This window comes from Formica exsecta, unplaced genomic scaffold, assembly GCF_003651465.1.
Source record: "Formica exsecta isolate Colony F162 unplaced genomic scaffold, ASM365146v1 scaffold368, whole genome shotgun sequence".
Classification (NCBI taxonomy): domain Eukaryota; kingdom Metazoa; phylum Arthropoda; class Insecta; order Hymenoptera; family Formicidae; genus Formica; species Formica exsecta.
The window spans coordinates 28135-42539 of NW_021850923.1; the positions used below are offsets into that span (position 1 = coordinate 28135).

The 14405-nt window shown below is 34.8% G+C and overlaps 3 protein-coding genes across 8 annotated transcripts in view; 2 read left to right on the forward strand and 1 right to left on the reverse strand.

Moving 5' to 3' along the window:
• Nucleotides 1–1587: 1587 nt before the first annotated feature.
• Nucleotides 1588–8039, reverse strand: LOC115239232 (E3 ubiquitin-protein ligase parkin). Of its 4 annotated transcripts, none has more exons than XM_029813639.1 (9): nt 7954–8039; nt 3836–4052; nt 3547–3751; nt 3088–3451; nt 2819–3014; nt 2582–2734; nt 2130–2255; nt 1977–2061; nt 1588–1764 (listed from the first exon to the last, which is right to left on the reverse strand). In XM_029813639.1, the coding sequence occupies exons 2-9, from the start codon at nt 4049–4051 to the stop codon at nt 1655–1657; spliced, it is 1455 nt and encodes a 484-aa protein (XP_029669499.1). In that variant the 5' UTR covers nt 4052; nt 7954–8039; the 3' UTR covers nt 1588–1654. The 4 variants fall into 4 exon arrangements, with proteins under 4 accessions (XP_029669499.1, XP_029669495.1, XP_029669498.1 ...); XM_029813635.1 differs by lacking the exon at nt 7954–8039 and adding an exon at nt 4898–5240; XM_029813638.1 differs by lacking the exon at nt 7954–8039 and adding an exon at nt 4373–4591.
• Nucleotides 4749–7696, forward strand: LOC115239233 (beta-parvin). Of its 3 annotated transcripts, none has more exons than XM_029813641.1 (6): nt 4749–4864; nt 5508–5676; nt 5967–6230; nt 6334–6728; nt 6848–7091; nt 7179–7696. In XM_029813641.1, exons 2-6 carry the CDS (start codon nt 5562–5564, stop codon nt 7253–7255), a joined length of 1095 nt encoding a protein of 364 aa, XP_029669501.1. In that variant the 5' UTR covers nt 4749–4864; nt 5508–5561; the 3' UTR covers nt 7256–7696. The 3 variants fall into 3 exon arrangements, with proteins under 3 accessions (XP_029669501.1, XP_029669500.1, XP_029669502.1); XM_029813640.1 differs by lacking the exon at nt 4749–4864 and adding an exon at nt 5058–5240 and having other exon boundaries at nt 7179–7691; XM_029813642.1 differs by lacking the exon at nt 4749–4864 and adding an exon at nt 5060–5240 and having other exon boundaries at nt 5484–5676; nt 7179–7691.
• A 1087-nt stretch (nt 8040–9126) lies between the features above and the next one.
• Nucleotides 9127–14405, forward strand: part of LOC115239239 — a 10913-nt gene continuing 5634 nt past the window's right edge. Inside the window, exons 1-7 of the mRNA XM_029813654.1 lie at nt 9127–10138; nt 11232–11530; nt 11751–11920; nt 12939–13041; nt 13173–13462; nt 13533–13780; nt 13859–14210. Coding sequence (XP_029669514.1) covers nt 9846–10138; nt 11232–11530; nt 11751–11920; nt 12939–13041; nt 13173–13462; nt 13533–13780; nt 13859–14210 — 1755 coding nt within the window. The 5' untranslated portion in view covers nt 9127–9845. The remainder of the gene's footprint in view (nt 10139–11231; nt 11531–11750; nt 11921–12938; nt 13042–13172; nt 13463–13532; nt 13781–13858; nt 14211–14405) is intronic.

The window sequence follows — 14405 nt, forward strand, 5'->3', positions numbered from 1 at the left end:
AAAGTTTACTCAGGGCTGACGGTCTTTAATAGTATCTCGTCGGTGGTCAAACTCATTTGAATTTCCCACGCTCGAAGGCAAATTGCCGGGTAAGATGGCGGCGTCCATTTGGAGACGCTTTTGAGTCCTAAGGCCGATATTACATTTGTCGTACGACAAACTTTTTAAGCGCATTGATTAGCTAATTTCTAGAGACTCAAGAAAATTTCTATTTTGCAGCCAATCAACATGGTTAAAAAGTTTGTCGTACAACAAATGTAATATCGGCCTAAGGCCGGATTCATACCTTGGCAGAAAAGCAGAAGGCAGAAAAGCAGAGGCCAATCAGAACTCGCGCTAGAAAAGCAGAATGTACTACTATCAGCGCAAGTTCTGATTGGCTTCTGCTTTTCTAGCACGAATTCTGATTGGCTTCTGCTTTTCTGCCAAGGTGTGAATTCTCCCTAAGGCCGGATTCACTCCTTGGCAGAAAAGCAGAAAGCAGAAAAGCAGAAGCCAATCAGAACTCGTGCTAGAAAAGCAGAAGCCAATCAGAACTCGCGCTGAAAATAAGCAGTACATTCTGCTTTTTTAGCGCGAGTTCTGATTGGCCTCTGCTTTTCTGCTTTTCTGCCAAGGTGTGAATCCGGTCTAATAGTTGCGGTACTTGCTGCGCTGATTGGATGAAATAGAACCGAGTAATGAATCCACTAGATTATGCACTTAGTGTAAAAACTGAAATTTTAAGTACTAAATTGAATTTCAATACATCAGTATCCAATGCACTGAGTTGGCATCAATATAATCTATGTCCTAGTTTACACCGATATACTTTAATATGTACTAATTACTTTACTGTTCAATCACAGCCGTTCAATTCTTTAAAGGAGTGATTATGATTGGTCAATGTAATACTTAGTACGTATTAAAGTATATCGGTACAAACAAACTAGACCTATATCAAATCGATTCAGTATTTAAATTTAAAAAAATGCGATAATATATATATATATTATTATTTATTACTTTTATTGCAAAATATATAGTATATCCTATTATCCAACAGAATTTTTTTTTTTTTTTTTTTTTTATTTTTCTTTTTTTTTTTTTTAATTTGAAAGCAATTTTCTGCTTTTCTGCCAAGGTGTGAATCCGGTCTAATAGTTGCGGTACTTGCTGCGCTGATTGGATGAAATAGAACCGAGTAATGAATCCACTAGATTATGCACTTAGTGTAAAAACTGAAATTTTAAGTACTAAATTGAATTTCAATACATCAGTATCCAATGCACTGAGTTGGCATCAATATAATCTATGTCCTAGTTTACACCGATATACTTTAATATGTACTAATTACTTTACTGTTCAATCACAGCCGTTCAATTCTTTAAAGGAGTGATTATGATTGGTCAATGTAATACTTAGTACGTATTAAAGTATATCGGTACAAACAAACTAGACCTATATCAAATCGATTCAGTATTTAAATTTAAAAAAATGCGATAATATATATATATATTATTATTTATTACTTTTATTGCAAAATATATAGTATATCCTATTATCCAACAGAATTTTTTTTTTTTTTTTTTCGTAATGCTCATATATATATATATAACTTTCCAGCTATCATACGTGTTATGATTAAACTGACATAAAATTTTCTTCCAACGTATTATCCAAACCAATGATTCCCCATACATTCTCTAGTCCATTCCGTTTGACACATCCAGCACCAGTGGTAACCACATCCTGCTCTTGTGCACACCATATGCATGCAGCCACCTGTAAATAAACGATTTATGTTTGTAAATATATGAAAAATAGCAAGATGTATTCCTTAAAAAAAACTAGAGAATATCTATATATCCTTTAAAACAATGTTTTAAGAGTGTTGTATGTATTTTGCCACATTTGAATAAATTTATCGGATAAGATTTGTATCCAAAGTCCAGTTATGTATTTCAACAAAAAGTTAAATTCTAATTCGGACGTACCATCTCTTTCAGTAGGAGTTCTGCATTTTGGACAAGGTTTCGTAGATATTTGTATTGTCTTTTTACTAGCTTCGTCCCATTTAGCCTAAAAAAAAGATACAAGTTGATTTCTAAGAAAAAAGCCATGCTTTTGATGTACAAATTTAAACCAACTTGGTTAGCTTTGAGAGGATCCACTGAATAATGTTTAGAAGAAAAGACACTTGTAGATGCGTCCGACATTTGCGATTCACATTCTCCTACATGATATCCTTGTAAACAGATTCTACAAAAAACATACTGAAAAAAATGATTAGATTAAATTAAAAAATTACACATGACAATGAGCTGATTATCAATGAATTCATCAATGTGTGTGATAGTCATATAATTAATAATCAAGTAGAAAAACAGCAGTTTCAAAATAATGAGATATTGATAATTAAAGAAGCTATTTAATATTACAATTGAGGAAAATATAAATAAAATTTGTGGATTTATATTATAAGACATTATAACCACGTGGGAAGAGATGCATTATTTCTGACACAGCTTACACAATTATCAATTAAGATAAATTTTTACAAAAAAGGAAGTTTTTTTTCTGCCTAAAGAGAGTTACTTACACCACATCCACCGATACACTGGATTCTGCGACACTCTCTATTATCTTCCATAGAAGGTGGTATAATACCCATTCCACAATCTGGTCTTGGACACAAAAGACCACCAGCGCGTAAAACATGTTCTTCCGTACTAAATCTCTGATATCTCTCGTACTATATATAACATATAAAATATATCATAATTAAGAAATTGGAGAAAGTCGAGTTGAAATATGAGAATAGTTTATTGTTACAGACCTGTTCTATGCCAAGAAGATGAAAATGATGCACTTCACGAATAAAAGAATTGGGACATCCAGCGGGACATGGTAAAGTATAATATTCCTCATCAAATTCAAATCGTCGCTCATGTAAACGTATCGTACAATATTCACAAAAGCAGTCGAGACAAGTTACGTGCCCAGCTTCGCATGGAAATACTAATACAGTTTCTCTACAGCAGATAATATACTAGCATTAATAAGCTCTATAAATTATTTGTTATACGTCATCATACTGTCAAGTACCTGACATCTGTGCACGCCAAACAAGGAATATTTCTTAAATTTGGCTTTACGAGATATAGCGGTACGGCTTCGTCGTTTTCTCCTAGACTAGGATGTTTTGCGCATTTAAAATAAAAATGTGCATAAGAAACTTGAGACTCTGTCTCTTCCCTAAGCATACTTGAGGTTACAGGACAAAAATCACTCTCGCAGTTTACAGTTATCCTTCTTGGTTGCAATACATCTGGCCAGCATTGAGGATCTCTATCGACAGTGACAGCACCGCTATCACATCTTGCACATTTGACCCTTAATTTACCCGCTGTCACATTTTTACACGGCGCTGAACAATATACATAAAAATGTGCTCGATTTTCTTGCTGCTCTGTCAACAATGATAATATAGAGGAAACGAATTAATCTCTTATGTTTATTGTTATTTAAATAAATTATTTGGTTAAATCAATATGTCATTGCCACCTTCTAGGGATAAATTTTGATCAGACTCATCCAAAGGTAAATCCATAAGCGTCTCATTCATAGGTTTGCTCCCAGCACTGTCATTCAAATCGGATGCTTCAGATATGGATTCTTCTATAAGATTTGTGGTATTCTTCTTTTTATCAAGCATTTTATGGGACGTTCGTACTGCATGCAAGATACTTTGTTGACCTAAATCGCATTCCTATAATGTTACAATATTGTAATTAGATACATGAATGTACAAAACTATCCGTGTGTATATGTGTATATACGCAAGCAAGCTCACCTCTATTATAGTTGAATTATGCAGTTCTTTACCTGCAAATATAATTTTAATGTTTTCCGGCGCTATCCCCATCTGAGGAGCAACAATTTCCTTCAAATTCTTGATATCCCATTTCGGATCTAATTCGACAGAGAGTGTGCTCCCTGTATTTGTTTTAATATATATGCTCAAAGAATTCGATATCTTTCGTTTACCAAACGACAACAATTGCAACATTCTGAAAAATGCGTTTTTCACTAAATCAAACCAAAAGCTCATAATTCGTATAGTGCTAGTGCGAGTCGATTATCAAGTTCACTATTGCCGGAACGATTATCTAATAGCGCCCGTGAAGTTTGGATTCGTGATATCAGAGAAATATTCGACTTGATTAATTTTTCAGGTTAGTTTATTTATATTCTCAAAGTTCATATATTTTAGGAATAAACTGGAAGGGGGGCACTCTGATACAGAATAGTACATTTCAAACATAGACATATAGTCTACGATTTCGAAAATATAATTGAATTATGTTGACATGTATATATATGTGTTTACTCTGATACAGGCGTATAGAATCGATTTTCTCTATTCTAAACTAGAAGAGGATTTCTTCTATTTTAAGATCTCCTCTTATTTCAACTTTAATAAGTAAGCGGGAAAAAAACATCGTTGTCTTTCATTCGCTTTCTCATTCTACGATCTCACATGGTCACGTGCAGTCACGTGGTAAATGTCAGAAGTAGGAGTAAGGCTGCATTCGGGGCTCGGGGAACAGCTGATTTAGGATAAAGGAAAAGGCGTATAGAATCGATTTTCTCTATTCTAAACTAGAAGAGGATTTCTTCTATTTTAAGATCTCTTATTTCAACTTTAATAAGTAAGCGGAAAAAAAACATCGTTGTCTTTCATTCGCTTTCTCATTCTACGATCTCACATGGTCACGTGCAGTCACGTGGTAAATGTCAGAAGTAGGAGTAAGGCTGCATTCGGGGCTCGGGGAACAGCTGATTTAGGATAAAGGAAAATTTAGAATATAGAAAATCAATCGTAAGTGCATTATAAAAAAAAATAATTGCGAACACAGAACACGTCGCAATTCTGCAAGATTTGCATAAAATTGTCGTTTCATGTGCGTCCCCATTCATAATGGCACACAAATAGTTCTTGCACATATATTACTATACAGTTTTATTTTAAGAAATGACGTTCCCACAGATGTCTAGACATCTGTGAACGTTCCCCGTGTACTATAAATTCGACGTATAAGATATGATTCATGACAAGTATTCCACATACTCTTTTTAAAAGTTCGTAAATGCAAAAACGCATATTTTTATCCGATTTTGAATTAAAATATACTACATTTATTGTTCTAAAGTTGGCGGTATATTTTACTGCAATCGTGCATTGTGTGCATGTGCATGTGAGTATAAAATTAAATATATTTTGAAAAATGTACAATTCATCAATTTTTGGATTTGTATGTCTTTTATAATGTTCGTTAAAGGGATGAACTATTTCATTATTTATATCTTTTCTAAATTTTCTAAACTTTAAAAAAAATTTTTTCGAAAAATGGAAAAGAAAAATTTTCTTATCGCGATCATAATTCGTGTAAAGGTAAAATAATACAGGATTTATTATAAATTATTCTGTACTGAGGAAGGAAGAATTACGAATTATATCCTAGATATACTATATTCACATACGAGAGACGAGAGCGCCTCAATAATAATACTCAATAATGGCGTCTCCTCGGCCCAAGTCACCACGAACTCCGATCACAAAGAAAGAGGACAAGGAGGAGAGCTTTTGGGATAAAATCGGAACGCTCGGACGGAAGAAACGTATTAAGGAAGGTACCCTTTAGCTTTCGTGATATTCAAGTATATATATATATATATATATATAACGCGAAATTTATTCACAAACTTCGTAACATTGCTGTTCAACGAAACATATATCCTTATATGGAGCGAGACGTGTCATTTTACGAATTGAATCTGTTTGCAAACAATAAATTTTTCATTTCAATGCATATCCTCTTCTTAAACTGATATATTGTAATTGAATTTTATTCAATTACTTTAAATATTCGAGATTAAGAAATACTCTTCAAAACTATATAACAAGGATATGACATTTTTAGTACAAGATGTCCAGGAAGAAGGAAAATATGCGATTGATTCACCTGGATACGCTGCTAATCCCGATATGCCACCAGAGGAGTATGCTCTTGACGAGAACGAAGAACGTTCCATGATAGAACCGAAATCTTTGGAAGATCCCAAATTACAGGAATTGATATCTGTTTTAATCGAATGGATCAATGATGAATTGGCTGATCAGCGAATTATTGTAAAGGATATTGTGGAAGATCTTTACGATGGACAAGTGCTGCAAAAACTTTTAGGTATATGAATGTGTACAGTTTGGAATGTAGAAAAATTCCAAAAGAGTTTCTCTGTAACAGAATAAAAGCAATCACAACTTTTGTTTATTTGTAAAAAATATAGAAAAATTGACCGGAGAGAAACTGGATGTACCTGAAGTAACTCAATCCGAGGAAGGACAGAAACAAAAACTCACTGTTGTCTTGTCCGCCGCTAATCGGGTATTAGGCCGATATCCGCCTTACAAATGGAGTGTCGAATCTATACATTCGAAGAATATCGTCGCAATTTTGCATCTACTAGTTAGCCTAGCTCGGCTATTTCGCGCTCCTGTTAGATTACCAGAAAGAGTTACCGCAGAAGTAGTTGTGGTACGTAAAAAGGATGGCCAGCTTATACACAGAACGGTTAGAGAAGAATTAACGACAACGTATGACGATTTGGGTATGCGTTGCGAACGCGACGCATTCGATACTCTTTTCGATCATGCACCCGATAAATTGGCTGTTGTGAAGAAAGTAAGCTTATCAATTAGCCTCTCATGTTGTGATTTTTGTCATTTTCTTTTTTTGCATTTTTGTAATTACATTGATTTTGTTATGTTGTTAATCTTCTAACTTTTTTTTTTTTTTTATAGTCTTTGGTAACATTCGTAAATAAACACTTGAGCAAGGTACATTTGGAGGTGACTGATTTGGATACTCAATTCCACGATGGTGTCTTCCTGACTCTGCTACTTGGTCTTTTAGAAGGCTTTTTTGTCCCATTAGGTAGCTTTCATTTGACACCAAAGACCATTGATCAGAAAGTTCATAATGTTTCATTTGCGTTTGATATTATGCAAGACATTGGACTACCGAAACCCAAAGCTCGTCCTGAAGGTTTGTAATTTCTAACCGCACAAATAGTGAGAAAATTTGATTAATATTTTTCTGATTTTTAAATCTCTTAAATTACTTCTATTACAGATATCGTAAATTTGGATCTGAAATCTATCCTTCGCGTATTATACAATCTCTTCACAAAATATAAGGGGATAAATTAATAAAAGGTATGTGTGTGGCATTCGATTTGGGGGTTCTATAAACCATACCTTATTAAGGTTAATAATATAATTATATATGCTAACAATTGCGATATGACTGCCATTAAAGAGTTATTTATACTGTGTTTAATGTAGATTTTTAATTGTGCTTTCTACATTTTACCACATTATTTTCTTATTTTCTCCATCCTCTAAGATATGAATACATGTAAATATTATATATTTGTTTTAATCAAACAAACAAAGTAAAAAGATAAAGCTAAAACAAAATATACACATTGTAAATCTTAAATAACGTGCCTTTTATATGTATACTTGTAATATACTATATTTTATAAATAATATTTATCACACACACATATAATTTTTAACTCTATATCGATGTTTTTGTATACAAACTGTGAATATATTTTTATTAATAAATATTTTAACTACATATTATATATTGTCTTTTATATACATATACAAGTCTACTCTGCTTACAAAATATGCGAAAGAACAATTACATATGATCAATCTCTAAAATGTATTAAATTGTATTTTTTATCATATGCAAGATGAAAAGAGAATATGGTAAAAGATTAAAGTATATAAAAATTGTTATAAAGTAGAAAGTAATTTGAAATAAAAAAATATTACTAAAATAAATTCGATGTTAATGTGTGAATGTAACGTGAGTGTTGACTGCTTATGCTTACGGAATTGTGTCAACACGATCGTACCTGCCGCCGTCGCTCCAAACTCCAAGATGATCGATCGGGCACACATACGTGATAGCTATCTCTATCTATTGTCTTTCATTTTGTTCGACGAAAGTGCATTTTGCGTTCGTGCACGAGACGCAATTCGATATGGATCATTATCGATATGAATATCGCCTGATACTGTAGTAAATACGTAAATAGCTGCATATCGATAATGCACGCTAGCTAGCGTAGAGATAATTTTAGAATCCCATATACTTTTATTTTTTTTCTCACGTTTTATATTTTTCTTTCTCTTTATATCAATTGTAATAACATCGATTACTCGCATCACGTTTCACTTGCAATCTCTTTCTATGCTAATATCTATATAAATTGAGATTAATAATACAATGAAATTAACATGGTATCGAATAGAGAGCATGAAAATAAGTTATTTGCGTTTTCATATTATATTTTTTAGTTATATATCATGTTCTTTCTTTACACTATGATAATATATGTATAAATATATTTAATTTTCCGCACAATTTTAATTTGGCGCAGATAAATTATATACGACATTAATATCTACATTTTAATAAACCTTTTAAAACGTTTAATTATAGAATGTAAAAAAGAGAAAAATATACAAAATATATGTACATTCAATGTTCCTGAGAAAAATATTTCAAATCTTATATTCGGTCATGCATAGCGCAATTAATATGTATTCTTCATTTCTTGAGATTATTATTTATTAAATTCAACTTTTTACTATCTGTCTCAATATATAATAATTTTACTTGGTTTCGATAGTTGCAAAACTAGTTTGTTCTAATACTAATAAGCAAGCAGCAGACACAAAAAAATGTGCTTGGTATATGTTAACTTATTCTTACTGACTAAAAAGTATCCAAAATCGCTTCGTCGCTGATGAGAGTCCAAGATGCAATTTCGCGGGATACGCTTCGGAAGCACGCGATGTCGCGCGACACGATTTAGTCTCCTCGGTGTCTTCATCAGTCTTCAGTTTTCAGTCTTCTCTTGACTCTCCGCCCCGACGATTTAAATATATGTACATTCAATGTTCCTGAGAAAAATATTTCAAATCTTATATTCGGTCATGCATAGCGCAATTAATATGTATTCTTCATTTCTTGAGATTATTATTTATTAAATTCAACTTTTTACTATCTGTCTCAATATATAATAATTTTACTTGGTTTCGATAGTTGCAAAACTAGTTTGTTCTAATACTAATAAGCAAGCAGCAGACACAAAAAAATGTGCTTGGTATATGTTAACTTATTCTTACTGACTAAAAAGTATCCAAAATCGCTTCGTCGCTGATGAGAGTCCAAGATGCAATTTCGCGGGATACGCTTCGGAAGCACGCGATGTCGCGCGACACGATTTAGTCTCCTCGGTGTCTTCATCAGTCTTCAGTTTTCAGTCTTCTCTTGACTCTCCGCCCCGACGATTGCCCGACAGCCCGGCTACAGGAAGGACAAGGAAGGACGACGGCAGCGAGTGCAGTGATGCCAGAACGAGGTCTCGTCCCGGCACGTCCCAAGTTCTTGGTCCTCGTCCTGATCCCGGCTCACCGGCTCGGCAGTGGAAAGTGGAAGGTGGAAGGTGGAAGGTGGAAGGTGGAAGGTGGAAGGTGGAAGGTGGAAGGAAGTGACAACGCATACAAGTGTGAGTCGCGTACGTGTGATGCGCAAAACGATCTGTGCATGATTAAGTCGCGTGTCTCAGCGATTTTACCTCTTGTTGACACTTTATAAAACTGTGTTTTCCCTTCCTTATTAAAGTGTCCTTCCATCTTTTTGCTATACAGTCTTTCGCATATTTCGTTTTTTCAAACTGTTATTTCTCGTCGTGCGACGATTTCTAGAAGCGCAATGACAATTGACGATCCGTCAGATCAGTCATCGGAATCGGGAAAATCTTCCGATGACGTCAAAATCGACGTCGAGGTCGATGCACGTAAAACTAGTATATTCACGCTCTATGCAAAGATATTTCGGCTCCTTCTTACGACGCAGATATCGAATTTCGGTCTTCTCAGCAACGAGCTGCGCGACAGGGAACTCGAAAAGTTGATATTGCCAAGCAATGAAGAGTGGCGTCACCGAGTTTATCACAGTCTCGTCGAGTTACAAAGAGAAAAGGACGCTGAAACCGAGGATAAAAGGTAAGCTTGGAAATATCAGCGATATTATTCTTTACGATACAAGTGAAAAATCTTGTTAATAATCTAAATCTAATTAGGGATGTTTAAACACGAACGAAGGTGTGCTACGAGTGGCATAGATAATATATATTATGTTAATTACTGTAAATTTTTCATTAATTTGGCAATTGATATAATTACCAATATGATTTTGATAAACTTATTAAATTTGTATGATTTTTATTCAATTTATCACATTTACCGATAATAAATATAATCTCTAATTCCAAAATTAAAAGTAAAGGTATAATAAATGTAAGTTTGTGATGTGTGCACACACACACACAGAGGGAGTATACTTATATATATATACACATATATACTAATTAAGTATATATATCTTTTTAATATAATATATATTATTATTTATATTATAAATAACTGTGAATGAACTTTGTAATTTATAGTTTTATTATTTTTCTAAGCTACTTTGGTAATTATGTAAAATTACCGGTATAAATGATTATATTGATGAAATTTATTAAATTAACCATCTATATTGTTAATTTTATATAATTATCAGCATAATAAACAATTAATAATAAAATTTACGGTAACAGATGATATACAATCAAGTTTGTGGAAAAAATATAAGATAGTTACTTATAAGAATATAATATATGGATTACAAATTACAACCATAGAGGTATGATAATTAATAGAATAATTAATCGTGAAGCGGATCGCAATTGCTTTAGAACAAATGAATATTTCTCTTGAATCACGAATTTGCAGGCTTCTCGTATTCTCATATACTTTTCTCGATGACATCGAGGATGTCGATTGAAGGATATGCGAAAATCGTGTACACAATCCATATTTAATAATTAATTTTACAATGTAATTTTATAATGTCCCCGCGATTCTTTCACTTTATATTCGCATCTGACAAGTCGTGAATGTATTTCTGAAAAATGAACATCCTCCGCATTAGTCCCGAAGTGGCTCAAGTTACATATACCCTGTAAAATGTTCAAAAGCATCGTGTAATCGTATTCGCTATATAATAAGAATTTTAATTTGCTAAAAGATCATACGCAAATTTTTTTTTCAGGACGCAGGATTCTAAACGGCATATGAACCGGAAGAATTTGCAGGATTGGGAATGGTGTCCCAGGGAGAAAGGACATGTCCCTAAGGGAAGGAAAGAAAAAAGTCAGGATATTGTTGCTTCTTTGAAAGCCATCTCGGGTATCGGTGGTTCTATGACGGAGGTTTGCGTGGAGCCGGGTTGGCGTGTCAACGACATCGTACTGGCTGCCAAGGTTCTCCAGAATGCGCGACCCTCTCCGAGTTATGCCAATGAAGCTGAGATGAGACGGGTCTTCGGTTTAGTATACGACGTTCTGAGATGTGAGATATAGTTTTCGAATATAAACGTAGACGAAAAGAGTTTCCTCCTTCTCGAATAAAAATTTTTCTATCCAAGATTGAAGAATGCTTTTTCCATCTAATCATCTCTGTGTACATCTTCATATGATATTCCCGCATACGAAAAGAAAGCAAATCAAATGGCTTCATAATAATTGTGTAATATATACGTGGTATCCCAATCATGTTGCAAACTTTACAGACAAGAATATTTTAAACCGTGCTCTCGAACACGGTGGATTTTGGCACGAAAATTCTGCTCTGAAACAACGAGAGAAGGTGGTCTGGTTATTATTGTACGATATGCAGGGAAGAAAATTTGCACGCCGGCGCGATGGAAACGCACTTGAGATTCGAAACAGGATATTTAAGGTTTATTCATTTTTCTCGGCGATCACACTTGTTCCGTTCTCGTCATTGAAGGCCCAGTCTACTCTAGCAATATGAAAAATTGATGATTTTTTTTAAGAATATTAAATTTTTACCTTTTTATTGATGTTTAAACAGTACGCCAGTATTTTTAAACTAGGACATTTAGTTTCAATTTTTCTTCAATACGAGCCGCTGCGCGTAGTATGTTCGAAAATACATAGTTCGACGGTGTGATATACTACTTTTTGTGTAATTATCTGAAATGAAAAAAAAAAACTCGGTCTAGTTTTATTCTGTAGGATATTTATGGAGTACACCAAACCTAATTTCATTAGAGAAAATTGAAAATAACAAAGTAATGCCATTTTAAAATTAGATATTTCAATTTTGCTGAAATTTATTAATTTCTTATAAAATATTTATTATTTCAATTCTAATTAGGTTCAGTATCCAAACCAAAAAATGTTCCTTTTTATTTAAAAAAAAAAAATTGAAGTTATTTGATCCATTAGTTTTCAAAATATCTGTTACACCAACTTTGATAACAGTTTTTTGAAAGAAAAAGCGTTTCAAGTTTTGCAGGCCCATTTCTCATCCCGCCCGTCATTTTTCCAAAGTCTTATAATTCCATTTTATAACTCAATTTTACGAATTTTTCAATAAAATTTGATATATTCTCCAAAGATATATTTTCTAAACATCATATTTTCGGAAAACATAAAAAAGTCGATTTTTTTTACCCTCTAAAGTAGACTGGGCCCTTAAATCCTTTGTGCACTTTTGTTCGTTTTGATATTTGTGACACAACGCCAGTAAAATAAATGGATCACATTTACATTTACTTTAAAGGCTTTGTTTTAAAACACAAACAGATAATAATCTCGTATTACAGAAAATAATATTCTTGTTGAAGCCAATTTTTTAACGCATGCCAAAAAGAGTGCAAAGGTTCTCCGATAAAGAAGATGAGTGACGTGTGTTACATATAGTTATGACAGCTTTATCTATGCTTTTTCAGACTTTCGGACTAAAAGATATCGAGGACGCTCTTTTGACGGCAAAGACCCATCTGGCGGCAAGCATTTCACGTCTCCGTATCGGCGGTTCGGCCCTCAGTCTTGGTTATTTCTAATTTTCAATTAGCACAAATTTGTTGCTTTCGTACAACGTAGTAAGGCTGTTTGCAAGATATCAAGCGTGTTGCCAACTGATATATTTATGCATCTTCGTATTATCTGTCCTATTTATTCAGACGAACTCCTTCCGACGCACTTGCGTACCGCCGAAGGGGTAAACTGGTCCGACGAAGGCGCGATTGCTTCCGGATGGATCAACACCATGAGAGTAGCCGATAAGGATGAATTTATCAAAGACATGTCGCGGCTAAAACTCCAACTCTGCGACGATATTAGAGCCGCAGAGCTCAACGAGAGCGACTACGTCTTCGATCCGATTTGCCCGAAAATGATTAATTTGCACGACAAGGCCCGAGAGAGACTCGCCGTGTCCGATCTGGTTCGCAGCCATCGGTTCATCTTTCTGGTAAATATAATCGCCGCTACTTGGAATTACCGATATCGAATATAAGAAACAAATGCAGAGATACATTTAGGACAGATCGTTGTGTCTCGGAGCGGCCACACTGGCGCAAGCGATACGCGTCGCGCGTCTCTGCGGTCCCGTGATCCTCACACATTCGATTGCTCCCCGTCATACGGGCTATTTGGCGGGACTCCTGGCCGACATCGAGGACGCCGGGAGACTGTTAGTCTTTGGCGCTGGGGACCGTCGCTGCGACTACGAGGCTTACCTCGGGACCCTGGGTGTTACTCTGCAACAATGTAGAGTTTTCTCCGAAAAGTAATGGAGAAAGAATGTTTTTTTTTATCACGAATTTTTATCACGATCCGAGTTCTTTCATCTCTTGTTCATCGTTAGATATATATCGCCACCAACATCCATCGAATTGGAAAGAGCGACCGTCGTTCTAGCGACTCCCCCGTGCAGCTACACCGGCATCCGGGACATCGTCGATCTCGCTGTCGCGCGCGGCGGTGACACCGGCCTGTTGGAATCGTTAACTAATGATTTGGCGGGTGAGACAAAGCAGCCCCGCGCTCTACTCGCCGAACAGTTTGCCACCCTCAAGTACGCGCTGACTAGGCCGAACATACAATTCCTGATATACGAGGTGCATACAATTCTGCCGTCCGAAACGACGGAAATGATTCAACAGGTTGTCGAATACGCCAATCGGATAGCCACAGAGAAGTACATTCGCGAACATCCTGTGAGTGAGCCTGTAACGTGTGTTTCTGAAATTATGTCTTTTTATAAATATAACAAGACAATTTCCTCGAATATAAAAAGAGCTAACTGTCTTAACAATTACCTTTAATCGTTTATTGCGCGATGATCATCGAAGATCTCTTCAAATATTACATATTTCGCTTCATATAGATGGTGTTCTTCGTCATATATATAT

Bases quoted from the DNA above. Each gene is read 5' to 3' on its own strand.
- LOC115239232 (XM_029813635.1), bottom strand. From the start codon at position 4,989: ATGTGCAAGAACTATTTGTGTGCCATTATGAATGGGGACGCACATGAA. The intron at 2,735-2,818 runs GTCTGTAACAAT...TGTTATATATAG, and splicing joins ATCTTCTTGGCATAGAACAG to TACGAGAGATATCAGAGATT. The intron at 2,256-2,581 runs GTAAGTAACTCT...CATTTTTTTCAG, and splicing joins AGTGTATCGGTGGATGTGGT to TATGTTTTTTGTAGAATCTG.
- LOC115239233 (XM_029813641.1), top strand. From the start codon at position 5,562: ATGGCGTCTCCTCGGCCCAAGTCACCACGAACTCCGATCACAAAGAAA. The intron at 6,231-6,333 runs GTATATGAATGT...TAAAAAATATAG, and splicing joins AGTGCTGCAAAAACTTTTAG to AAAAATTGACCGGAGAGAAA. The intron at 6,729-6,847 runs GTAAGCTTATCA...TTTTTTTTATAG, and splicing joins AATTGGCTGTTGTGAAGAAA to TCTTTGGTAACATTCGTAAA.